Consider the following 26515-nt stretch of genomic DNA (forward strand, 5'->3'; position numbering starts at 1 on the left):
CAGCATAGTACTATTGACGATATAAACCGATTGGGAATTTGAAATTTAAACAAGAAGTAAAGTTACTTGCGTCGTTTATACACAGAGTAAACTACTAAATGAGGAGGAGAGGGAGAGGCAAGAGACAAAGGGATTTTTAAGTGAGGATCTCTAATTGTTGATCGATTTGACCTTTAGAAACCCTAAGTTCGGGTGCTCTGTGCAGTCGCACAGCACAGTTTGAGCACCCTCTCTGATCAGAAGCGACTTCATCAACTATAGGTCACTTGTATCTGCTTCTTACTGGTTAGTCCCCGTTTGGTTTCCACTTACTCGTCGATTAGTTTCTGTAAGGATTTATTTCCTGTAGTTGGATTCTTGTGCTGGGCTCAGTACATCAGCGATAACTTGTAAGGATTTCGTAGGTTCGATTTTGTAAATTAATTGATAAAGTGTCAGTAGTTTTGAAGCTCTAGTTTATGGAACTAGGTCTTTGAAATTTGCGGCGGTGTTCCGAGTTTAGCGTATAAGATTATCGAATGATTGTTTAGTGTTGTGTCTCTGATGACCCTTCATCCTTGTCATTGAATCCTTGAGCTTCCTGTTGTTATGTTCTTTCTTCAAATAAAGAGCATAATGGTAATAATACTCTCTTCCGGCAAGGTGTTTCCCTTTATAGTATTGATTGATGATGGAAACCCAGAAGAAATCTCGAGAACGTAGCCTATACCATATAGTTGATGATACCGGTGGGGCATTTGGAATGGGAGCTATTGGAGGATCTGTAGTTCATTTCATAAAAGGCACATACAATTCCCCGAAAGGTCGTCGTTTTGTTGGCGGAGCACAAGCGGTGAGCATGAATGCTCCTCGTATAGGAGGCGCTTTTGCTGTATTTGGAGGCTTGTTCTCCACATTTGACTACACATTGGTGTACATCAGGAACAAGGAAGATCCATGGAACTCCATCATAGCTGGTGCTGCTACGGGAGGCTTTCTTTCAATGCGTCAAGGGATTGTTGCAGCTTCTAGATCTGCGCTTATGTGTGGGGTTTTGCTTGCTTTGTTCAAAGGGGTTCGTTAATGTTGAACAAGTAAAGCCTTTTTTTTGGGGTTGTGATTCGATGAGCTTTCTCTCCCCAAATCTTGGAATCTAAATACTGTACTCTTTGTAAAATCATTTTACAGTGTTATTCTTTTTGTTTCTAAAATAATGTTCTTTCCGTCCAACACTGGCAATGTCTCTCTGATTCACTTCTCATACTGGTTCTTTATCCGAGTTACAGAGTCGATTAGCATTATGACGATTTTTGGTTTTACTCTTTGTAAGTTGTACAATCTGTTTGACTTGTGTAAACAGTTGATTTCTGATCATTTGGTACACAATAAATGTCGTGTAATGACAACATCATCAAAAATTGTATTATTCATGAGTTGGTAGTTACACTTTTTTACGGAGATGAAAAATCTTTGGGAAGGGCAAGGCAGAGAATAAAAAAGGCAATGAGTCGCGAGTGTAGAAAAGAAAGAGAGCGAGCTCATTGAGCTCAAAAGTCGAAAGTCAACTCCTCCATGATTATCATTTATGACCATTCTAATAAATATTACTTTACGAAAAAAAATAGAGCAAAAAATGAAGACGCAAATCCATTTCTTGTTAATATTCACTAAAAACAAGTCAAAGAGTATTGAGGCAGAAATGATAAACACAGCCCCAAGTAGATAAGATAGATCATTGGTTTCTCACTTATTTACATACAAACATTAAGCATCTTCACCAATGCGACTATCCAAATGAAACCAAAGCAAAGACCAACTCTTTTTCCCCACCAAAAAACCCAACCAAGGATCTTTAGATTACAAGTTTTGTCCCTCTACATTATATCCATCAAATAAGCTTGTTTCCTTTTTCTTTTCTTTCTGTTTCCCTTGACAATCAGAGTTCCTTCTCTTTTGTATCCTAATTCTATTCACCTAGAGTAATAGAATTACAAGAAGAGAAACAAACAAAACCCAAAAAAAAAAAAAAAACTGGGGCAGGGCTGTTTTAGATTGTTCTCGAAAAATTTACCTGACAAGACTTTGTTACGACTGCCAAAACAAATCATAATCTTTACTATACAACGAACGGTCTTGTATCTCCAGGTTTGCTACATGTCGATTTATGAGCTGCGATTGCATTATCTTACACACGACCAGTCCCGCTGGAAATATCCACCATTCACTTTCACCCCTGCATCCCCCAAAAACGCACACACATCAGAAACCCAATATACTAAAACGTAAGATTGTCAGCGAGAGAGAGAGAGAGAGACTCCTTTTGGGTATTACTTTGCATAGTAATTAAACTCACATGTTTATATTCCACGGCTGAAATGGGATTTTCTTGCTAGCTGATGATTCGCTGTTATAATGAACATATCCGCAGAGAAAAGCAACAAACTGTCACAGAAACAAAGCTTGTCAGCTAACGTGAGACATGCAACATTTCCTAAAGAATCATCACCCACAATCTCCACAGATATGACTATTGAATTCATACTCATGTGACGTGAACATGATGAAGTTAACATTGCATTTCTCAACAAAACAAGTTATCAACAATATTTTTTTAACAAAAAAAACTAAACAAAAGAGAACATACCACATTGACTAAGGACATGAAGTTCCACAAGGCGTAAACTCGTGCTAGGCCAGCAGAGCGTCTGGGTCCATGACTGAATAAGGCATTGATCCCAGCGGGAAATGGCAAAAGCAAGCCGAGAGGTAATATGAACAAAGCCAAAAGTACATCCAGCAAAGAAATCGAATACAGCTGGAGCAGTGTGAGCAAGACTAGACTAAAATCTCCTAGAAGTAACATCGAGATAACTAAGCCAACCATATCCTGCAATATCACAAAAGATAACAGAGGGAAGAGACATTAAAATTCTCGAAAACTTGGACGGCACAACATATAAGAAGACATCCATACTATACGGATTTTGATAGGAGGTGTACCTGGTGGCCCACAGGTTTAGTGTTGTGAACTAAGAAAGAGAGAAGGAAAAACAAATCTCTCTTCTCTTTCAGACTTGGTAAGCTGTCAAGGTCGATTATCCCTCCATAGTTCTTTCTGCGTGTTGTATAATCCTCTGTGTTTGTGTGAGTTTGGTTGTAGAGCATACTCTCTCTTAAATGTGCTGGAGAATTTTCTTTATGTGCACTCACGCCGTAACTAGAAGTCACAAGCACAACATATCAAAACTTCGGATAGCTAGATATAAAGTGCACGACGAAAACATGCTAATGTGGGACATCACAAAAAAAAAAAAAAAAAAAAATGTCTAAAGTGATCTGCATAAGGAATCGTGATCATCTTATTTATCTAGATTGCTCAGTTCACATTTTATATTCAAATTAAAACAACACATCGCATTCAAGAATGGATGGTATCATGACTATAGTAACTACGAACAATAGAAAGACAGACTTGATCAATTTATAATTTCTTTACCGTGGCTGGATATCAGTCCATGCTGATTCACTGACACACCGAGGTGATGTTGATTCACAATCCTCAGCAGCATGAATCAAGAGACCATATTGGCAGTAACCACAAGCCGTAGTCTGGAACCAGGCAAGATCAACCCGTATGCCATGTGTCTCCAAAGCAGGATTAGCATGAGTTTCTAACCATCTCAAAACAGAATGAAATGTAGATCTCAGACGCCCACGGTGAACAAGACGTAATTGAGCATTTACACCAGCCACCAGTCTGTACCAAGTAGTGGGCGGAACGAGCTGGGAAAATAAAAACAATGACAAATATCAATACAACCTTTGACATGGTCGCTAAAAACTGCCTCTCGTTAACTAAGGAACCAACCTGACTCATCAGACTGGTAAGAATGTTGTCATTTTGAAGCGAGAAAGGAGCCATGTAACTGCCATCACCACCAAACATTATGGGCATTGGAAACCTTTGTTGAAGCCGTGGTGGAAGGTCCGTCCTTTTTTCATCTCCGCCAAGGAAGAAATCCAGATATGCAAGCATCAAATCGGAGGTAGCAGCGACCTATATTTATAATAAAAAGTTTACTTAAGCTTAAAAAAAAAACTTATCCAAGTAAAACGAATCTGATATTTTTACAACTTGTAGCCCTGTTAAGCAATTATCAGATCAAGTAAATCATAAACCAATTACCTTCAGACCCTCGTATAAAGCCCGGGAGCGACAGGAGCGTAAACAGGAATGATCATATTCTGAACGTACAAACTCACGCAATCTTTGCAACTTCAACTTCCGCCGCCACTGCTGCCATGACCACGCAAGCGGATATGCAACCACAGACAGAATACTATATATTGCACCTTCCCACCATTGATATGCAGCTATAGAGTTGATTTCGTCGACAAATGTGTTAAATGCAGCCTCATATCTAAAGAACCCAAAACCAATAAAAGAATATTTCAGAGCCAAGGTAACTTATTAATTAACTATAGAGAAAACAATGTGACACGGTCCCAAATCAGCTTGGAAATATAATAAGAAACAACTAACACTATCTCTTTTATCTCCTCCGGGGGGACATGCGAGAGATGCCATGGCTCACTGAACGTATTAGGACCCATAAAATACATTCTATGCACATGACTCTGAGATTGCTCTGCTCTATTTGTTTCCAACACCTGACAAAAAAATAACATTATAAACAGCACAACACTAGCAGGAGTGTTTGGCAGGTTATTTTGTTCGATCATGCCTACTGGCCATACAATACTTGCATCTGGAGTGACAAATTAGCGAATACATAAATCATTCTTCATTTGCCAGTATCGATGAACGCAGAAAATAAGAAACAAACAGTTTTTAGAAAATCATCTAACCTCATTTAGTGATTCAAGGAAAGGGAATGAATGATCTATTTGAGAGCCATGCTGCGTAGGAGCTGGGCCGGGTAAGTCATCAACTCCAACAAATTTCATTCGTGCAACGCTAAGTACAAGTGCTAAGAGGATGAGAAGACCCATCAGAAGAAAACCAAACAACCAGGGCCCACCAAATGTGTAAATTAACTCCTCCAGAGCGGTGTAACAGTGTGGCATGTGATACCTTTCCGATATACATCGATACGGACATGGTGTCTCAGAAACACCACCTGTATTAAGCATAGAAAATCCCAAGGCTTATAATTGAGACATGAACATTTCTAGCACCAGTTTAGAGGTACGGAATGAGTAAGAAAACAAGATCATATCCAACGTAAATAAAGAGTTATCTTGTATTATCGTGGAAAAATGAATAGAAATCAATTTTAGGCTAGGTAGTAGAACAGGAAACAACACTTTTGACTGACAGTTTAGACAAATCTATAGCACATATTTAATACAAAAGAGAAGATATTTGCGAACGTCATGTATACCTCGAACTGGGAGATAGACAGCACGAGTTGGAAGCTCATCGACGGGACAAGGACGGCAAAGAGACGTGTCAGATCCAGTAACATTCTTAAATGTACCAGATGGACATTCCTGGAGAAAATAATAGGGTTAAGATTACAATGAGCGTAAAAAACTATTAACAATTCAACAGCGATAAGCTAACAAAAGGCAAATAGACCCCTGTGATATTATAGAGCAGGAAGATGTTGAACCAAGTTTTCCTAACCTTGCAAAATATACCGTGGAGTCCCTTTGGACAAGGCGTCCCAGTTATTGTGCCATTTTTACCAGAAAAACCATCATCTACTGCCCCTCCCCCCCTACAATTGCAAAAAAGAAACAGTGTGTTGATGTGACAGGCTATAAACAATATCAATTAATAACATGGAAATGGAAAATGTAGTCAATGACGGGAAAAAATACGAATGCCAAAACAGGTTAATGATCATGCGAAATGCATAGGTATTTAGAGGACAGACCGAGCATGGATTATTCCTTGAACACTAGCAATAGGCTGGTATATGTCCCCAGTGGGAATGTTTGACCAATGAAAATGAATCCTCCCACCTCCGCCGCCACCACCACCTGAAGGACTGCCAGACCCACCAGCACTTGAGAGAAGAGACGACTCTCCTAACATAAGATAACGCAGGAACAAAAGAACTGTTCCACCAGAGCCACCACCAGGTGCTACAATAGAACCGTTTTCATCTCTGCCCAAACGTTTGACATTTTCTCCATCAGCCCTTATCGAGCCATCAAGTGATAAACCAGATAGAGGCTGCTCCATTGAACCAATCACTGACCAGATTCAAAAGAAAAGAAAGAACAGGTTAAAAGGTATCATCTTGAAAGCACTACGCATGCATTGTAGTGCATGGCTTAAATGATGACAAGCTTCAATAACATGAACGGGATATAATCCATACACGCGGAATATGAATAGTTAATAGTCTGCATCATACATTTTGCATCAAGTCCTATGACGAACAACCTAATCTCTCAAGTTTAACAGAACTCCAGAATCATCAACATCTCTGACATTTCATACCTACAATACCACCACCAGCAGATGAATAACCCGGGCTATAATCACCACTTCCACTGCCAAGCTCACAAGGGAGATCTGCATTTCCATACGTAATTCCACCTTCAACACAGCTGCTATTGTTACATACACGGCCCCCTTTACCACCATGCCCACCACCACTGCCAATACCATTTCCAAGCAATTTACCTTCACCCACACCACCTCTACAACCTGTAAAACACATAAAAATTGCATATGTATGTTGCTAAGAAAAAACATTAAAAAGAACATAAGACCATATCATCTTCTCCCTAAATGGAGAATGGGTAGCACCTTAAATCTTATATGGGGGGACTAAGCCAAGGACAAGCCCATATGACATGTAGAAGTAGAATGCGCGATCGAAACAAAATCTAAAAAGAAAAATAGGTATTGTTACCCATTCCACTGGCACTAATCTCTCCAGAGGGTTCGAGGGTAACTGTTTTTGCGCGATGGAAATGAACTACTGATCCTTTGATGAAACCTTCGACTAGAATATCCTCAACTCGGCATATCTAGGAAGAAAGAAAAGTTATCAGAACTTCTAGAAAGAAAGAAAAGTTATCAGAACTTTCAAGCAGAGCTTCTAGAAAGAAAGACAAGTTATCAGAACTTTCATGATAGAGCATGCTAGTTCAAGTACAGCAGAAATACCTGTAGAGTAAAGGACAGAGATGAATTGACATTGCAATCCTCTGGTGGATTCAGTAGTTCATAGGGGCAATCTTGCCGATCACAATAGAGCTTTGGTGTACTGCAAAGGCGTGAGTTCAATTATTGTTAGCTCATCTTATCTCTGAAGTTGAATGAAACTAAGCATAAATATGGGCATTTTCCCTCAAACTTACACAGCATCTCGGGATGCATTCAGAAGAGGAGCACGCAAAATAGATCCGGGCCCAACCTTCAATCACCAAAAAAAAAAGTCACTATCTCCTCAAGTACCTTTCTACGTCTATTATTTAGAAGCAAATATGGCTTTCAAAGAAACCGATAGTCAAAATATGCCTGTATTCACTGCATTTTCAGAGCTATACACACTAGCTATTCTTGCATCTGCACAAATAGCCATCTAATGCAGAATTGTCACCTAAATAAACACAAGGAAACCCCTTACATAAATCCGGTAAAACAGTGATAAAACAAGCCGTTGTGCTTCAATGGAATCCCCTGGTCCCGTTAGATTCAAGAAACCCTGCCCATGGACTCCAAGATTTGCATTTGACCGAATTACAGATGATTCCTATATTTAGTTTGACAGGTCACACAAACAAATTAGACGTAACGGTATGTCACAAATTACTTGAAGGAGAAAAATAATGACATGCATTTGTGAGTACCCTAAGAACGAATAAATTGCTAGCCTCAAGTATGGAAGTCGAAACACTTGTATCTCCTCCTCCTCCATCAATATGCAACTCTGAATTCCACATCAAGAACATCTTGACAGTCATGCGTAAAGCCCCGTAAACCTGGTACGTACCAATAAACACAGAGCATGATGAAACAATGATTTACGTGAGAACCAACATAGGATGTGGAATATCATAAAAGGCCAGGTAAAGCAAGAATGAAACTGATACTAGCAACACAGATATATTCATTACACACACAATGCTGCTGCATTTTAATATCTCAAAAAGGTGGAGAACCAGGATAAGACTCACCTTGATAGTGGAATCACTCATTAAGAGTTCTTCAGCCAACAACTCGAATACTGATGTACCATAATGTGATAATCCGAAGCTCAAAACACCACCGCCCAACAAACTAATCTGTCCTTGAACCTACAAATTGAATTCTGTTTTAGAACTACATATTTGAATCTAATATGCTGAAAACTGAAAAATCCACTGAATACCTAAAAATGCATATATAGAGGCAACACAAAACTGTAGAGAAAAGACACTAGAATTGCAGGAAAAAAAAAACACTATATCCTCGTATATAAAACCACTAATAGTCCTAGCATTGACACTGCTAAAGGTGATGAAACAATTAGCCTACCAAGCCCATGTACTGGAAATTCATTTTCTAAATACCTGGACACGGCTCCATAGCAGAGGACAAGTTGCTCGCGCTTTATCCTGAATATAAACATTGGTCCAAAGAGGCTGGAAGGGAAATTCTAAGAGAAGCGTATAAGTATCTGTCGTCAGATTATAGTTGCTAACGAAAAGGCTTCGAGGAACAGCATCGTATAGCGTCCCAGCAGCACCTGAGTTATCTGGACATCCGATACTGTGTCCACCTGCATGTAGAAGAATGAAATCAGTTCACATGATTGAAGATGTTAAGCAAGTATGTATTTGAAATACTCTCGAAAAAAAAAAAACTATCAAGGAGATGTGAAGTGTGCAGATGTAAACAAAATAACTAAGTTAAGATCCAACAGATTCCGCAACTAATAGTCCTTAAGAAAAAAAGTATAAAGGAGATGAAGAATTTTGCTGTGATGATTAATCACCGAGAAAATGGAACTATAGCATACAATTTCCTGGCTCATACTTTAAGACCCCAATAGATTTAGCAAGAGTTACAGATCTGGAGGTAAGGATGTTATTACGATAGTCAGAAAGAAATAGTGACCTCCTAAGGAAGAGAATCTAACCATGCACAAAGATCTTCGGGTCATCATGCCTGCTAAAAATATCGACAGATACTCTTCCACCACCCCCACCACCGTAACCACTCCCACCACATGCACTGATCTGTCCAATTCCAGTCCTGCACTTCAAATAACAGCAAAGCAGAGGATGCAAGCTGAGATCAGTTAACCAAGAATTTGAGAGGACAAAAGGCTTACTACCAATCTTTGATATAAGCACAGAAAGTGCGTAGTTTCATATCTACCATACAACAACAAACACCAAATTGCAGAGAGTTATGAGCAAAAACTAAAATCTTTATAGATCAATATATCATGAATATTTCCAAATGAGAACAGAAATCGATAAGCACAGTTCAAGCATATCAAACCATGAAAAGAAAGTTCATTTTCTTCACTGCAGAGAAGAAAGACTTGAGTGGAAATGAAATTAACAATCAATGAAAGAGAGCATAGAAACGAAAGTTCATTACATCTTATATGCCGTGATGAAGATGCTGCCACCAGACCCACCACCGCCTTTGGCTCCTCCATCACCTCCGTCTGCCAAAAGGCTTCCGTTAACATCCAGAAACTGCAGAATATTCATCTTCACTCTCCCGCCTCCTCCTCCTCCATAATCAATCTCCCTGCTCGTTGACCCGCCTTTACTACCGTAGCTCCACGGCTTATTTAGAGTTGACCAGGAGTATGCATCACCTCCCCACACATCTTCGGGAAGCTTCTTAGTGTCGGTCAAACAGCAAGCGCCTCTACCACCATGTCCACCACCAGCACCATCAATCCCCTGCGGCGTTCCGCTGGTCTGTGGCGGAGGGTTCCCGGCTAAGCCCGTCGTGTTCACAGCGGACCCGTCGGCAAAGCTAGCGTTACCAGCTGAAAGGTCCAATGTCCCAGCGACAATTGTAGATTCCGCGCCCAGAGAGAAGTTCCCAGAAACATTGATAGCTATGGAGCATCCGGGGATCGGGCAGTGAAACTTAACCCCGGGTAGGATGATAAAATTACCCTTCCCAGCTATATAAACATCGTGCGTAAGATTCAAATCGGCAACAATCTTACAAGTAGTATCCAAGAATCCAACGCCGCCGAGATCCTCGTTGCAGGATACAGAAGGTCCGTGCGGAGGTGGCGGTGGCGGAGCCGGCGGCGAGTAATCCTGATGGAAAAGCAGCGACTCTGAATCCGGGTCCAAACCCGAATCAAAACCCGAATTCGGTTCCACAATGGCGAATCGATAGCTTGAACTAGGGTTTACGGCAAAAACCGCAATAGCGACCACAGAGAAGAAGAAGAGGAATCGAAATCGAGCCATCCACTAGTATCAAGAGTCATCACAGACGAAGTCCAGTAAGGTTTTCGATTCGACCCCAATTCGGGTCATTGAGCATAGGGTTGACGAAACTGAAAACTCAGAGAACCCAATAAACAAACCCTCCCTCTCTAATTCACCACACACACACCTATGCATACATCAACATACACATATATGTATGCATGTACACGTCTAGTCGTCTTGCACAAGAAGATTTGAAGAAAAGCGCATAAACCCCCACCGAAAATATGGCTCTTAGAGAGAGAAATGTTGCTTTTCTTTTCTCGGAAGAGAGAGAAAGAGAGGGAAGAGAGCTTCCAAGAAGAAGGAAACAGGTTGGAACGGAGAGTAGTTACGATCAGGTACGTGCGGCTTCACCGTAATCACGAAAAATCAGCTTAATCTTTTCTTTTGGCTATAACAAATCATATTACGCCACGTCGTTCTTTCAGATTGGCCTCAAAGGTAATGCTACTCTGTATCGTCTGTTCACATGGAACTGGAAGTGTCAGCTGAATCTTAAATTTATTTTCACATCGAATTGTTTCGTGACATGTGTCAAATTACATGTAATTATCGCTTTGTTGTTTCGTTTAAGGGGTTAATGACTCTGGATTTAAAAGACTTAAAAACGTCAGGGCATACGTTCAGACATTAAAGGGCGTTTAGAGTGGGGCTAGATGGGCCCCGTTTCCGAAGGAGTAAAGCTTGATAGACACGTGCCAAGCTTGAGTGTGAGTGTTCAATTTTGAGAAACAGAAACGAAAAACGAAAGGCGTGTGACTTGGACCAAGTAAAAACAAAAACTAACAAATCTGGCTGGCCCAATAGAAAACTAGCAGCATTATCAAATCCCAAAGTAAGCCAATCCAAATTTTTACGTCTGGACCCAAAATTTTACGATTTGGATCATATTTCCATTTTTTCGCTAGATGAAATGAGAATGGACCAAATCGTCTTTATATGACTTTTAATTTTAAAAGATGTTTCAGCCAAAATGATATGTATATATAGATGTGTATGCTAAACAACTTATAGCTATGATTTAAACAACTTATAGCTATACCATTCACAAATTAAAATCTTTATGATGAGGATATACTTATTACATGAGACATGGCTTGGGGATCAAAATCTACATCACACGTTGAGATAGATTTCATACGTGAAACTAGGCCTAAAAGCTCATCAATTTCAGAGTAGTTATACCGATGTATCTTCAATATATTAAAGTTATACTGAAATCTGCGGAGTCAAGTCGGGCATGTTATTTAATTTAAAAATACAGAAGAGACTAGAGTTTGACATGGGCTATATAGGAATAGCTGGCACTTTATGTACTTTACCAGCTACATTATCATCACTAAAACATGTTTTTCGACATCGTTGTATTTTCTGGATCAATTAACACAAAAATTCAATTCATCAATGCAAATCTATATTTACATCCGATTCATATAGAAAATATAGTTATCAGTTCTCAATTTTAGACATAGAAGTTTCAAGGATAGAATGATTCGCTTGTATGAAAGTGTCTCACTAAATCAAATTGATGTTACGTAGTTACTTTTAATTAATGGGTACGAGATTAAAAACAAAACCAATTTGACTTACATATGACTCATCACGCTGACTTCTTCAATACCTATTCTCCTTTAGCTATAGTAATTTGTTGGCTATAACGTCATTTGCTCAAACTTATCTGACCAATATCGTAGTAGTTCGTGTAATCATATTTGGATACAAATTCCTCTTAATGTGAAACTAAGTAGGTAGTGTCATCGAAAGATAAAACCACCCATACGCACGAGTTTCGGCTTGTACCGATCGGATACCGGTCAGGTCGTCTTACCCACGAGTTATTTGACGGCTTTAAAAAAAGAACTACGCGAAAAATCGATTTTTAAGTGCTAAATTTTTGTTGTGGTTGCGTTTCCCCCAAAAAAAAGAAAGAAGAACAAAACACATAAATAAATAAATAACGAGTCATCCCTGATCAGATCTACACTTCTCCTCACACCAAAATTTGCCGAATTTCGTTCCTTTGTTCATAGCATTTTCGCGGATTCGAAATGGATTTCATGAAGGTCTTCGATCAAACGGTTCGAGAGATGTGGGTTTTCCGTTCTGTCTATCTATTCTTCTTCGATTTCGATAGGATAGGTTTCATTTCGATTCAAATCCGTAGATCCTCGGTTGATATCTTCGATTGATCTCGATTTCATTTTTCACTTACAGAAAGAGGGAGGTGAATCTCAAAGTTTTGAAGGTCCCTGAGATGGAGCAAAAGGTGATTTCATTTGATTCGTATCTATCTTTATTTGCCAAGTGATTGCATGTTGCTTGATAAATTGAATTCAAAACTTTATATAGGGATAGCGATTGCACCAAATGAAAATCTTGCTAGACACTAATCCCGAGCACTTGAGCTGGATTTGTTATGATTCCGTGTTCTGATGCTGAATGTGTTCTTAAGCTGTTATTTTCTGATGCTGTAGCCGAAATTAGATCCATCATCCGGACTCAGAAATCTTGAGTTTCAGTTTAATGGAGAACAATTTAATCCTATGTAGTATCCTAGTTTCCGAGATATTCTGTTTGATCACGTCTTCTAATTCGGTTTGTTCATATGGAGTTCTGTGATAATTTTTAATAAATATATGGTTATGTTTAGTACAGGTATTGGATGCTACAGATAATGAGCCTTGGGGTCCACATGGTACTGCATTGGCAGAGATAGCACAGGCCACAAAGAAATTGTAATCTATGGATTCACCTTCTTTCTTGATTTTTGTTCTTCCAAAACCATTCACTTCGACATCTCATTCAACTTGGATTTATATTTTACTTACCTTGTACGTTTTCATTATGTTTAGCTCGGAGTGCCAGATGGTTATGAGTGTTTTGTGGACTAGACTGAGTGAGACAGGAAAGGATTGGCGATATGTCTACAAGGTGAGAATCTTCTTGACATTTTTCTGCAATATTTGAAAGTTACAGTTTATAATTTTGTGTAACCCGAGGTTGTGTCTTTTTATTGCCAGGCACTGGCTGTTATTGATTATCTGATTTCAAACGGATCAGAACGAGCAGTTGATGAGATTATTGAGCATACTTACCAAATATCTGTCAGTTTCTCTTACACATTTATTGGTCGTTTTCTTGTGATGGGCGTTGTGGTTTTCTACTGACATGATCTTTTTTTTTTGTTATTTGTCATTCATGTAGTCACTCACGAGTTTTGAGTATGTTGAACCGAATGGAAAAGATTTGGGAATCAATGTGAGAAAGAAGGCTGAAAACATAGTCGCTCTCTTGAATAACAAGGAGAAAATATCAGAAATCAGAGACAAAGCAACAGCAAATCGTAACAAGTTAGTCTTTATGCAAGTGAATATAATTTGTTTGCGTGTTTTTCTTTATGCGTTGCCTTAATCGGTCTTGCTGCCTCCAATTAGGTATGTTGGCCTCTCGTCAACAGGAATAACATATAAGTCTGGTTCAGCTTCATCTTCATTTGGTGGTAGTTTTCAAAGTGGTTCAAGCAATTATGATAGCTACAGGGATAGAGATTCCAGAGAAGAAGACAAGAACGACTACGAGTCTTTTCAGAAGTCAAGGCGCGGTGTTAAAAGTGAAGAGCAAAGCTACACATCAAAGAAAAGTTTTTCACGCTATGGCAGGTTTTGTTCAACCCCATTGATTTGCTGATGTTATTATCTTCATTATGGATTTTGGGTAATTCGTCAATTTAAGATGTTTTTTGTCAGTTGAGAATGCTCGTATGCTTCCTTTTTTTTTACTCATTTTGCATCTGCTCTTCTCTGGTGTTTTGATCAAATTAATCTTGCATTCTTGCTCAGTTGGTTTCAATTCTGAATGTGCAGCACGGACCATGATAATGTATCTGGTGGAAAAAAGTCATCCGACTCTGGCAAACATAGTTCCATACCTTCACATGCATCTGCAGCTCCTTCAAACAACGATAATGATTTTGATGATTTTGATCCACGTGGAACTTCCAGCAATAGTATGTTCCTTTCAACGGCTGCTGAACTTGCAGATTGGTTAACTGGAGTAGAGTTTGTTTAGTAAATAATAGAGCACAACATGTATATATCTATAGAGAATGTATGTCCATCTCTTATTTGTATGGCTTTTCTTTTCTGCAGAGCCTTCCACAGGCAGTGCCAACCAAGTGGACCTTTTTGGAACAGATCTGATTGGTGACCTCTTAGATTCTGGGCCAACTGAAACATCTTCCACCAACAACAACGGAAAGTTTCAAGAGGCGGACTTGTTTGCTGATGCAACTTTTGTATCAGCCTCTGCTCAGGGAACAGAATTTGGGTCGCCGGCACAGGTGGGTGACTTCTTTTCATCCAAGCTGGTGTACGGCTTTTCACAATGGAAATATTCCTTATTTAGTGTACATTTATGTGATGCAATTTCGCAATGCCTGACAAACACGTTCATTTTTTCGCTGTTGAGGTTATTAGACCTCGCAATGACTTGTCCTGTTGAATCGTAGACTGATATGTTTCCGCATGTCTGCTCCTACAGAAGGAGGTTGATCTTTTCTCTGCGTCTGAACCTTCTGCCACAGTTACTCCAGCTCCTCAGACGGTTGATCTTTTTGCATCTCCTGAATCAATTGCACGCCCAGAAGCCAAGATTCCTAAACCTGAGTCTACGACCACTCCCAACATTGTTGACCCATTTGCTGCAGTTCCTATGGAAAACTTTGATGGATCTGATCCTTTTGGTGCCTTCACTTCTCACTCGTCTTCAGTCTCTACAGGCCCACAGGTTCCAGTTGTACATGGGAGTGCAACAAACACCACAAGTCCAATGTCTTTGGCAGACTCGAAGCCACAACAGTTGCAAAAGAAGGATCCTTTCCAGGTGAAATCTGGAATTTGGGCAGATTCGCTGAGCCGTGGACTAATTGATCTTAATATAAGTGCTCGTAAGTCAAAGCTCCCTCTTTATGTTTTTCATCAGATTAGTTTCTTTCTTGAATTATATGCGTATGAAACCCAAAGGCATGGTGAATCAGTTACTTTCTACATTACACCAGTAAAAATTCTTCGCTCACATAGAGTTTCCAATATCATGTATTTGACTTCGCACTGTGTCAAGACAAATAATTTGTCGGGTTTTGCTTTCCAAGTCCCGTTTTGGACCTGACTATTCATTGTTCTCTGTAATCAGCCAAAAAGGCTTCTCTTGCTGATGTGGGCGTTGTGGGTGATTTGAGCAATGATGAAGGGAACAAAGGATCTGCTGCTGCGTACTACTCAGGGTGGTCCATGGGCGCAGGATCAGGGCTCGGTAAAACCGGAGTATACAGTGCACAGCAGCAACAACAACAAGCACCTGAAATCTCAGATGATTTCTTTTCCAGCCTCAGTAACCAAAGGTACCAAACTGGAGGCTTTAAGCAGTGAATTTGTCTGGGATATCAGGCTTGATTCTACTACATTTGTACTGGAGATCTATGTTTTTGTTTTTACTGGGGATTCTCGCTCTTAATTGATGGGACAATTTGGTCGGTGGCTGATGTGCCATTGTTGTTGTGGCATTTACTTTGCGATTTAAATGAGAGAGAATTGTTTATGGGATTTAAGTTTTGTTTTGTTCATAGAACAAAAAAGTATATGTATTTCGTCCGACTCTACGGAGAATTTATCGTGTGTGATTCTTAATCAGAAGAGATTCAATAGACTCCATCTTTCTTCATAGCTTTGTTTTATTATCTACTTTGTCTTTATCTAATCAATTGTATATCACGCTTTACACATTTTGGTTCGCTCATTCACTGGTCACAAAATTCATAAAATATAGGTAAATCTTATCTACAGTACAAAGAAAATGCGTAGTGGGGACCCAAAAAAAAAAACTTTGATGAAGAGAAAACAAAAAAAAAAAGTCTGAAACCAAAAATCAAAATGTCACCACTTCAGTGGTTTCCTACTATCCTCATCGTTGTCGTCGTCTTCTTCTGGAGCTTACCTTTGCCCTCACATGGAAGCTCACAAGTATTAGCAGAAGATGAAGAAGTCACAGTCGTTGGATACGGCTACGTCGTCAGATCAGTGGCCGTTAATTCCAACCAGAAGGTTTTGACGGCGAAGCTTGATTTGATCAAACCATCGTCCGTTTACGCACCAGATATTCAAACACTTAGCCTTCATGTCAGGTGATAATAGTCGTCTCTCTCTAATCAATCTCCAGAATTTTTAAATTTGGCTTATTATTTTTCAAGTTCAGTTTGAAATTTGCGATAATTTGGGAAAGTTCCGCCATTAAATGGAATGATGTATATATATGTGCAGCTTGGAGACAAGTGAGCGTTTGAGAATCAGACTCAGGGATTCTAGTCAACAAAGATGGGAGATACCGGAAACCGTAATTTCTCGCGCCGGAAACCACTCTCTACGCCGTTTCTTACCGGAAGAGGGCGGAGGAAACTCGTCGGAGAACAATATCCTGGAAGATCCATCATCGGACTTAGTTTTCACCCTCCACAACACCACGCCCTTCGGTTTCTCCATTTCCAGAAGATCCTCCGGCGATGTCCTCTTCGACACATCGCCGGATCCATCAGATCCAAACACTTACTTCGTCTTCAAAGACCAATTCCTTCAACTATCTTCCGCGTTACCGGAAAACCGATCGAATCTGTACGGTCTCGGAGAGCACACGAAGCGATCGTTCAGGCTAAAACCCGGCGACACCATGACTATGTGGAACGCCGACATCGGCAGCGAGCATCCCGATGTCAACCTTTACGGATCGCACCCGTTCTACATCGACGTAAGAGGATCAAACGGCCACGATGAAGCAGGGACGACTCACGGCGTTCTCTTGCTGAACAGCAACGGAATGGACGTGAGGTATGAGGGAAATCGGATTACTTATAATGTGATCGGCGGTATCATTGATCTCTATGTGTTCGCCGGACCATCGCCGGAAATGGTGATGAATCAGTATACAGGGTTTATCGGAAGACCTGCACCTATGCCTTACTGGTCATTTGGTAAGAGACGTTTGCTCTGTGCATTTATTTGTGAAATGAGATGTGTCTTTTGCTTTGGTTTTGAATAATTGGCTTAAAACGTTGTTTTCACTTTTCGTGAAGGATTTCATCAGTGTCGGTATGGATACAACAATGTCTCAGACCTTGAATCTGTAGTTGATGGATATAAAAATGCTGGAATACCTCTTGAGGTTATGTGGACGGACATAGATTACATGGATGGCTACAAAGACTTCACTTTGGATCCCGTGAATTTCCCCGAGGACAAGATGAAATCGTTCGTGGATACACTTCACAAGAGCGGTCAGAAATACGTGCTGATCTTAGATCCTGGTAAAACTTATATATGTAGTACTATCTCTAGAGTCTCTAAAAAACTTGATTCAAGACATGAAAACTTGGGTTTATATGTAGGTATCAATGTGAATAGCTCTTACGGGACATATGAAAGAGGGTTGAAAGCGGATGTTTTCATAAAACGAAATGGTGAGCCTTATCTCGGTGAGGTTTGGCCTGGAAAAGTATACTACCCTGACTTCTTGAATCCAGCTGCTGCAACTTTCTGGAGCAATGAAATCAAGATGTTCCAGGAAACTCTCCCATCGGATGGTGTGTGGCTTGACATGAATGAGTTATCAAATTTCATAACTTCACCTCTCTCCCCTGGATCCTCACTCGATGATCCTCCTTACAAGATCAACAACTTAGGGGGCAAAACGCCGATAAATAAAAAAACAGTACCCGCAACATCTATCCATTTTGGAAACGTTAGTGAATACGATGCGCATAACTTGTATGGACTCTTGGAAGCTAAAGCTACTCACCAAGCCATAGTGGATTTAACGGGCAAGAGACCGTTCATTTTGTCAAGATCCACGTTTGTAAGCTCGGGGAAATACACGGCTCACTGGACCGGCGACAATGCTGCAAAATGGGAGGATTTGGCTTACTCGATCCCAGGAATTCTCAACTTTGGGCTGTTTGGGATTCCAATGGTTGGAGCTGATATCTGCGGTTTCTCATATGATACCACAGAGGAATTATGTCGTCGATGGATCCAGGTAGCGTGATTAATTCTCGGACATAAACTGTAGATTATTTTCCAGAGTTCATGTTCTAACTTTGGCTCTTAGATTATCAGCTCGGAGCATTTTACCCTTTTGCAAGAGATCATTCGTCCAAAGGTACTGCTAAACAAGAACTGTACATCTGGGATTCGGTTGCTTCTTCTGCAAGAAAGGTTCTCGGCCTTCGTATGAGACTGCTCCCACATCTTTACACACTAATGTACGAGGCTCACGTTACCGGTGTCCCGATTGCGCGACCGCTCTTCTTCTCCTTCCCTAGTGACACTAAAACCTATGAGATTGATTCGCAGTTCTTGATCGGAAAAAGCATAATGGTATCTCCGGCGCTGGAGAAAGGTACAACTACCGTCGACGCATATTTCCCCGCCGGAATCTGGTTCGATATGTTTAACTATTCGATTGCTGTCGGTGGAGATTCCGGTAAGCACGTTAGGCTTTATACTCCGGCCGATCACGTCAATGTTCATGTTCGAGAAGGTAGTAAATTTTCCGTTTGCCTATTCCTAAGTACTACTAGTTTTTCGGTTTTGACGATAACCGTAAGTTGAGTTTAACTTTGTGAATAGGTAGCATTGTGGCTATGCAAGGGGAAGCAATGACAACTAGAGAAGCCAGAACGACACCGTTTGAGCTTCTAGTTGTAGCCAGCAAGGTCGAGAACATCTCCGGCGAAGTGTTTCTCGATGACGGGGAGAACATACGGATGGGAGAGGAAGGAGGGAACCGTGATTGGACCATCGTGAAGTTCTGGTGCTATGTGACTGGAAAATCCGTGGTACTGAGATCGCAAGTGGTGAACCCAGAGTATGCGTCGAGAATGAAATGGAGCATCGGGAAAGTGACGTTTGTTGGATTCGAGAACGTGGAGAGTGTGAAAGCGTACGAGGTTAGGACAGGTGAGAGATTGAGGAGTCCGAGAATCTCTGTTATTAAGACGGTCGTGGACCATGATGATCCGAAATTTATGAGTGTGGAGGTTTCTAGACTGTCGTTGCTTGTTGGGAAGAAGTTCGAGATGCGATTGAAATTGACTTGAAGAAAGTATATATACCCAATTCTATGATAAATTGTGGATGCTTAATGAATAAAGAAGAGTTTGTGAGTAAAGATTTCATAGTTTTATAAACTCCAAATTCATCTCGAGTAATGCCAAAAAAAAAAAAAAGACTAGACGATGTTTGTGTAGCTAAGTTTAGATATCGATCAAGGGTTTTTTGGTTTCTTGTATCAATCAAATTCGAAAAGACGTTGAAGGAGGTAACATTTTCTCTTGACATGGTATTGCACTACCAGAGCAAGGTAATCAAATTGCAAAGTAACAATGACACAATGTGCAGAATTTTCACATTAATTAAGGCAATAATAAAACAATAATTAAGGCAATAAAACTATCACAAACTCTTACGGTACCTCGTCAAGCACAGAGAGAGATAGTATTATATTTATTCTACTGCTGCTAGACCATTCTCCAGAGCTTTCACCAGATTTCCAAAGTAGGTTTTCGTTGTTCTGATCAAATCGGCTAGTCTTGACCGGAAATGCATGAAGCCTTCTGGGCCTTGAGCAGTATAAAACACCTCCGATTCCATCTCTACATAGTTGTGGAGCATCTCCAAATATGACTCAGCCTTACCTTGCAAAAACTCGAAAAACTCTCGCTTATCATGATCAGATTCAGGTAGATAGTACCCATATGCGTATGTCCATTGCAATACCCGTCTGCATTCGATGATCTGAAGCCACGCATCTGTGATGAACACGAGCTGAGTTTCTGGTTCGCCCTGTATCTCACTAAGCTTCTTAAGCTTCTCAGATTTCAAATTCTGCAGATCCTCCATAGCTTTCTGCCTCGACTTCCTATTTCCTTCCCATCGCTCATAATGATGAGTGTATCTCTCTAGCGAGTTCTTAGCCATCTCTCGCTTCCTCTCAGCCTCATCAAACAGTCCTTTTAGCTTACCCGCCGCATACCGGTTGCACGCATAATTCCCACCAGAACTTTCACCGTGATCTTTCCATGCACCAAGACAAAGCCAACAAAACTGATGTCTACAAGGTGGAGTACATGTCATGTGCATGCAGCCATGATTCTTTTCAATCGGACGCTTACACTTGGGACAAGCCTTCGAGTTCGCAAGTATCCAGTTCGTGTTTTCAGATTCTGCACTGTTCTTACGTATCCATTGTGAAACTGTCTCACAATCCACAGGACGGTGAGCATCTTCAGTGCAGTTCCAGCAAAATCTATGCAAACACAAGCAAGAAACATCGTAACTATCACCACTCCCTGCAGAGATATCAACTGCGAGCTCGCATCCTGGAGCAGGACACCACTTCATCGTCCTGTTGTCTTCGACATAAGACCTAAGGAAATATCTATCATACTTGTCCTTGTCTTCTTGATCAGAAACAAGTTTCTCGACCATATCACGACCAACAGCAGCAGGACAAGACGGGTAGGCAGGACACTTGAGCAACAAGCATCCTGGGCCATTATTGATGGCTATGCTGATATAACGAGTCCAGCAAGTAGAGCAGAAACGATGACCACAAGCAACGGATGCAAAATCTTTAGGAAGAAAAGAATCAAAGCATATTCCACATGTTACACGTCGTTGTTTAAATTTGCCACGAGGTTTTGGAACAACATTAACAACAACAGGTTCCTCCAATATGCCAACAGTTTTCCGAACTCTCTCCTCGTCTGCAAACCATTCATCATTGATTTTACTAACACTCCAGTGGTAGTGAAGAAGCAAAACGCTAGCTTCGACCTCGCTTATGCAGAGGACAGAGGTTACTCGTCCGATATCATCCTTTTGATGCCTTCGAATATCTTCTTCCTTGAGAACGACGTAATTGATCTGAGAGCCATGCGTGGAGATCATCGTGGCTTTGTCCACGGATTCCTCAACGTACCCTTGGAGTTCGATCCCCTGATCGATCAAGGTTTCATCATCATCACTCTCGTTGTAATCGTCGCTGTAAATATTGTCCTCTCCTCCAGATTCCATATAGTATGCATCATCGGAATCCATGATCGGCGATATCACAAGGGAACTTGACCTAATCCCGTTTTTAAAGGTTTAAGATTTAGAGGAATCAGACGAAGACAGCTCCTACCTTGTCGCTAAACAAACTAAGGTTTGGTAAAACATATATACCCTTTGTTATTAAGGAGTTTACTAGTCCTTTGTATTTATGGATATTTTTATGGATATTTTCCATCTCGCTTTTTCCCTTTTTTTTTTTTTATTTTATTTTTTTTAACTCGATTCCTTTTCCTTTTAATGTTTTTATATTTTATAAATTAATTTAGAGCAATACTACAATCTAACCTTACCTTAACTTATTCTTTACAGAAAGTTACCAAAAGAAATTTTATCAATAACTATAAGAAATTTTATATCTAAAACTATACCGAATTTACATAATATCATCTCATCATGCGAATCGTCGAAAAAAAAAAATCATCTCATCATGCGTATTGTCACGGATATTATTTAGTTTGTTGTTTTATATGCAATTTAATTTCCTTTTTGTATATAGAGTTAGATTAGCTTCTTCGCATAGCATATTTGTCCATTTTCCCACTAATTTTTTGTTTTGCATTTCTCTTATGCCACAAATCTGTTACATTCCTTACTAAGTTACTCGATTAATTTTTTTTTTTAACTGCCATTGATCTGGTTTAACTCAAGTTTCTATTATTGAAATTTTTATGATTGCTTGAATTTTCAAAATCAGATTAGAAAAATCCTGAAATCCCGTTGGAAATTAAATGAAAAAAAAGGAAACAAATTAACGTCATGATCCGATTCCGATATACCAAAAGTCTACGCGACAACAGTCTGACCATCGGTCTACGCACAAACCGTTTCGGCGTCTTCCTCACTTTCTTCTCCATTCATCATCATCATCTCTCTCTCTCTTTCTCCAAGTTTCGAGCCGGATTCGTAAGTTCTCGGTGTTTTCCAGTTATCTGGACACTACTTGATTCTTCCTTTTTGCCTGTTAGATCGACACGTGGATTATCCTCCTCTACTTGGTGAAGCCTCACTCATACTTTCTTCAAGTTCGTATAGCTCCGGATCCGGTTTCGTTTTAAATCAACTTTTCGACGGTTGAATAGTCGACTTCTCCGAGTTTCGATTTCGCGCCGGTCTGGTGAAGAAATAGCGATTTAATCAACTACTTTCTTTGGAGATTCCGTGTGCGATTACCGATTTCGTTTATCTGGATTGAAAACTTGCTGAATCTGCTTTGCTGGTGAAGTAATAATCAAGCTGCTTCCGTGATTAGCGATGAGATCTGGAGTTTTTAGTTTTAGGATCTTACAGCTAAATTAGGATCTTACGAGTAACTTCGGATTTGCCATAGTGTTTAGGCTACTTGATAGAGTGATCTTACGATTTGCTAGAGTGTTTAGGCTACTTGATAGAGTGAATCAGAGCATACCTTTAGATCAGGTTGTTTAGATTGATACTAGACATTGATATAACTCTTTATTTAGTTGTTAACGATGCAGACTAGGGTTGTACAGTTGGAAGAAGGAAAAGAAAATGGAATCTCGGTTAGAACAGGGCAGCACAAGGCATTTCGACCGAAACTGCTTCTTGTGCTAGGCCTTTTTCTTGCTTTCTCTGCTACTGTCTTCATCATTAGTGTATCTACAATCAAGTATACTGGTATACAAAATGTAGTAACCACAGTCACTTCTAGCTTTGTGCCATGCCGTGAGGAGGAACCGAGTGGTTTAAGTAGATGGATACAACCTCCTCTTGTCCTGATGCATAACATGACCGATGAAGAGCTTCTTTGGCGTGCGTCTTTCTGGCCTCGGAGAAAAGAGTATCCGTTTAAAAGGGTTCCAAAGATCGCCTTCATGTTCTTGACTAAAGGCCCCTTGCCGCTTGCTTTGCTTTGGGAGCGGTTTCTCAAAGGTCACAAAGGGCTTTACTCGGTTTACATTCATCCCCACCCATCTTTTACATCCAAGTTTCCATCTAGTTCTGTTTTCTACCGGAGGCAGATACCGAGCCAGGTACGGTTCCTCTAACCCTCTCTCTGTTTCATGGATACCACTCATACCAATTACATATAGTAAGAGGAAATGGAGCTCTTGGATCAAACTTGGTTTCTTTAGAAGCCTTTTTCGCATCGCTTGTTATGTAGCCATTCTTCTTGAAGTATTAATTTTGAATGAGTGATAAGTAACTCTTGAATCGAACTTGGTTTCTTTAGGCCTTTTGTTCTAGCAGTTCGTCTGGTCACTGCTATGTAGTTGATTCGATTGTAATCTGGATATCTACATCATTTCGCAGGTTGCAGAATGGGGGAGAATGACCATGTGCGATGCAGAGAAGCGGCTTCTCGCCAACGCGCTGCTCGACATCTCCAACGAGTGGTTCGTTCTCGTCTCGGAGTCATGCATTCCACTCTTCAACTTTACAACCATCTACAGCTACTTAAGCCAATCAAAACACAGCTTCATGGGTGCTTTCGATGACCCTGGACCGTTTGGGCGCGGCCGCTACAACCCGAACATGGAACCTGAAGTTCCCATCACCAAATGGCGAAAAGGGTCTCAATGGTTTGAGATAAACCGGGAACTCGCAGCTACCATTGTCAAAGACACATTGTATTACCCGAAATTCAAAGAGTTTTGTAGGCCTGCTTGCTATGTGGACGAGCATTACTTCCCGACGATGTTGACAATTGAGAAACCAGTGGTCTTGGCGAACCGGAGCTTGACGTGGGTGGACTGGTCGAGGGGCGGGCCACACCCGGCGACATTTGGGAGATCGGACATTACAGAGAACTTCTTTGGAAAGATCTTTGATGGAAGAAACTGCACTTACAATGGTCGCAACACTTCAATGTGTTATCTCTTTGCGAGGAAGTTTGCTCCGAGTGCTTTGGAGCCTTTGCTTCACATAGCTCCCAAGATTTTGGGATTTTGAGTTACTTAGTAGTGTCTCTGAACCCCTCTTGAAATCAGATAGAGATCCTTATATGGATGTGATATGGATTCTGTGGGAAATTTTACGCCAATATTATTTGATTTTGTTTAGGAGGAATGAGATATTCGAATAGATAACGTTGCACAACCTGATTTAGTCATAAGTTTATATAAACTTTATATATTCGAAAACTTTATATACAACTATTTTTATTCGAATCGCATTTTTTCACTACAAAGTGTATTGTGTTTCTGTGTGATTATTGGCTTAATTCCTTTAATCTTTGTGTGTAAATAGTGTTTTGAGTTAAAGACATATTTCTAATCAACTGATTAAAAGAAGATCATAGTAATCTAATTAAACAACATATGGTAATTCTAAAGTCTCAAGATTCCCGTGTTTATTCAATTTCTTTGATTATAGGAAGTTATAAAAACGAACAAAACATAACTAAATTTCCTTACCGACCAAGATTTCGGTTTGAATGTGAATACATAACTAAATGACAATGGGAACTAAACACAGCCAGGTGGAGAAACACTTTGACACCTATTCGAAGCTTCTCGAATCCCTCAAGAGCCTGCAACGTCTACCATCTGTCTCCTTTTTTTTAAAGAATTCAATAAAGTTATTCTTTATGGGCAATTCATTAAAGTGTCGTAAAAGGTTTTCATTTTAATAATTTCGGTCAGGCTAATGTTTCTACTTTAATTGGAATACAAAAAGACTAATGTGATATTTATTTGTAATCTATGTTTACAAGAATAGAAAGAAATTCCACAAAATACACCCAATTGTTAAAAATAAATAATGAAACTACTTTCTTGTCTGCACACTGATTTCAAAAATAAAGTAAATAATTGCGGGGAGAAGTATTCCATCCATTCACGAATTTATTTCTGTAAACAGTTAAAAAATTCATATCTATATGGCTTCAAATGCTGTCATTAGTTTAACAAAATTGGTATCTTAAATCATGAAAAAATCATTTTTAATATCATAATCAGTAAAGTAAACTAAGTCTGCATTAATCTCAAAAATCGTGTCAAATCAATCAAATTAGCATTTTGGTTTTCAGGATTTCCACCACTTCCTATTTTCAAATGTTTTTCAACATCATTTTGGTGTTTGGGTTGTGCCACGATTCCAAAAGTAAAAGGAATAAACTCAATGGTTCTAAATCTTCGAAAACAACCTTTGTTCGTTTACCAAACAAAAACAGAATACATATTCACCAAGTCTTGATGAATTCCCTTAAAAATAATAAAAATCAACATCGCTTGGAGAAACTAAGGACTGCCGTTTCCTCTACACATGTCGACGTATTTTAGAAGAAAAATTGTATTAGCCGTTACACGACCATGTGCAAAGTGGTGCCCACTTCTCAACAAATACAAGGTCTCAAGTCTGCTCATTTTGGCCGTTTCCTTCACGGAACCGCGTGACTAGCAAAAATGGACAGCTCATCTCTTTCTTCACGCGCCAACAACCATCTCTCACCGACCGTTGTGCCTATTTAGGTCAGCGAGTTAGATGCACGCGCCTCGGTGAGCGTTCAAAAAGGGCGTATCGGCTGCAGTATAAAATATCTTTCGAACGGCGCCGTAACGGAGAGATGACCTGTCGAGTTCCCAGTGGACACGCGGAAGAATAACAACCGTTGATTATCTTGATTTGCGGGACCCGCAGGTGTAGCAGCTGTAATTGCAGCATTCTTAAGCTGGGAAAAGTCCGGTCAGCTAAACCCAATCAAACCGGGCAGCTACGCGTTTGCCCGACCTCTTTATATACGCCTCACAACATAATCTCTCAATACTGTCAATTTGAGAAAACCCTTAAGAGCTTAAGCAAAAAATTCGAATCAATCAAAAGCCCTAGCCCCTCTTTTCTCAACACTCTCTGAAATGGCGATCTCTAAGGCTACCATTGTTGCTCTCGTCGCGGTGATCGTCTCCGTTGTTTCTACCGTCGCTTCCGCTCAGTCTGAGGCTCCGGCGCCAAGCCCAGTTTCTGGATCCGGTGCC

The 26515-nt window shown here is 40.1% G+C and overlaps 6 protein-coding genes across 8 annotated transcripts; 4 read left to right on the forward strand and 2 right to left on the reverse strand.

The window, feature by feature from the left end:
* The first annotated feature begins 296 nt into the window (after positions 1-296).
* Positions 297-1253, forward strand: LOC18018216 (mitochondrial import inner membrane translocase subunit TIM17-2). The gene has a single exon (XM_024156446.1). The coding sequence runs from the start codon at positions 668-670 to the stop codon at positions 1061-1063; it is 396 nt and encodes a 131-aa protein (XP_024012214.1). The 5' UTR covers positions 297-667; the 3' UTR covers positions 1064-1253.
* A 357-nt stretch (positions 1254-1610) lies between these two features.
* Positions 1611-10702, reverse strand: LOC18018217. Of its 2 annotated transcripts, none has more exons than XM_024156791.1 (22): positions 9557-10702; positions 9065-9207; positions 8518-8726; positions 8143-8262; positions 7816-7947; positions 7593-7718; positions 7324-7379; positions 7130-7229; positions 6873-6990; positions 6455-6664; positions 5883-6204; positions 5630-5723; positions 5385-5493; positions 4849-5120; positions 4523-4650; positions 4166-4400; positions 3848-4036; positions 3476-3762; positions 2980-3196; positions 2624-2866; positions 2333-2421; positions 1611-2212 (listed from the first exon to the last, which is right to left on the reverse strand). In XM_024156791.1, exons 1-22 carry the CDS (start codon positions 10396-10398, stop codon positions 2065-2067), a joined length of 4389 nt encoding a protein of 1462 aa, XP_024012559.1. In that variant the 5' UTR covers positions 10399-10702; the 3' UTR covers positions 1611-2064. The 2 variants fall into 2 exon arrangements, with proteins under 2 accessions (XP_024012559.1, XP_006399682.1); XM_006399619.2 differs by having other exon boundaries at positions 9087-9202; positions 9557-10398.
* Positions 10703-12313: 1611 nt separating this feature from the next.
* On the forward strand, positions 12314-16140 carry LOC18018218 (clathrin interactor EPSIN 1). Its single transcript, XM_006399620.2, has 11 exons — positions 12314-12511; positions 12637-12688; positions 13078-13157; positions 13275-13353; positions 13443-13526; positions 13627-13772; positions 13857-14081; positions 14286-14428; positions 14571-14761; positions 14962-15367; positions 15613-16140. Exons 1-11 carry the CDS (start codon positions 12471-12473, stop codon positions 15846-15848), a joined length of 1683 nt encoding a protein of 560 aa, XP_006399683.1. The 5' UTR covers positions 12314-12470; the 3' UTR covers positions 15849-16140.
* Positions 16141-16295: 155 nt separating this feature from the next.
* LOC18018219 (alpha-glucosidase) lies at positions 16296-19648 on the forward strand. The gene is made up of 6 exons (XM_006399622.2): positions 16296-16600; positions 16737-17440; positions 17543-17773; positions 17855-18501; positions 18582-19005; positions 19095-19648. Exons 1-6 carry the CDS (start codon positions 16350-16352, stop codon positions 19562-19564), a joined length of 2727 nt encoding a protein of 908 aa, XP_006399685.1. The 5' UTR covers positions 16296-16349; the 3' UTR covers positions 19565-19648.
* A 322-nt stretch (positions 19649-19970) lies between these two features.
* On the reverse strand, positions 19971-21566 carry LOC18018220 (probable E3 ubiquitin-protein ligase ARI5). 2 transcript variants are annotated; one of them, XM_024155940.1, is made up of 2 exons: positions 21494-21566; positions 19971-21448 (listed from the first exon to the last, which is right to left on the reverse strand). In XM_024155940.1, exons 1-2 carry the CDS (start codon positions 21564-21566, stop codon positions 19971-19973), a joined length of 1551 nt encoding a protein of 516 aa, XP_024011708.1. The 2 variants fall into 2 exon arrangements, with proteins under 2 accessions (XP_024011708.1, XP_006399686.1); XM_006399623.1 differs by having other exon boundaries at positions 19971-21566.
* An 835-nt stretch (positions 21567-22401) lies between these two features.
* LOC18018221 lies at positions 22402-24638 on the forward strand. Its single transcript, XM_006399624.2, has 2 exons — positions 22402-23572; positions 23853-24638. The coding sequence occupies exons 1-2, from the start codon at positions 23051-23053 to the stop codon at positions 24489-24491; spliced, it is 1161 nt and encodes a 386-aa protein (XP_006399687.1). The 5' UTR covers positions 22402-23050; the 3' UTR covers positions 24492-24638.
* Positions 24639-26515: the final 1877 nt, after the last annotated feature.

Source organism: Eutrema salsugineum, unplaced genomic scaffold (genome assembly GCF_000478725.1).
Source record: "Eutrema salsugineum unplaced genomic scaffold, Eutsalg1_0 scaffold_2, whole genome shotgun sequence".
Classification (NCBI taxonomy): domain Eukaryota; kingdom Viridiplantae; phylum Streptophyta; class Magnoliopsida; order Brassicales; family Brassicaceae; genus Eutrema; species Eutrema salsugineum.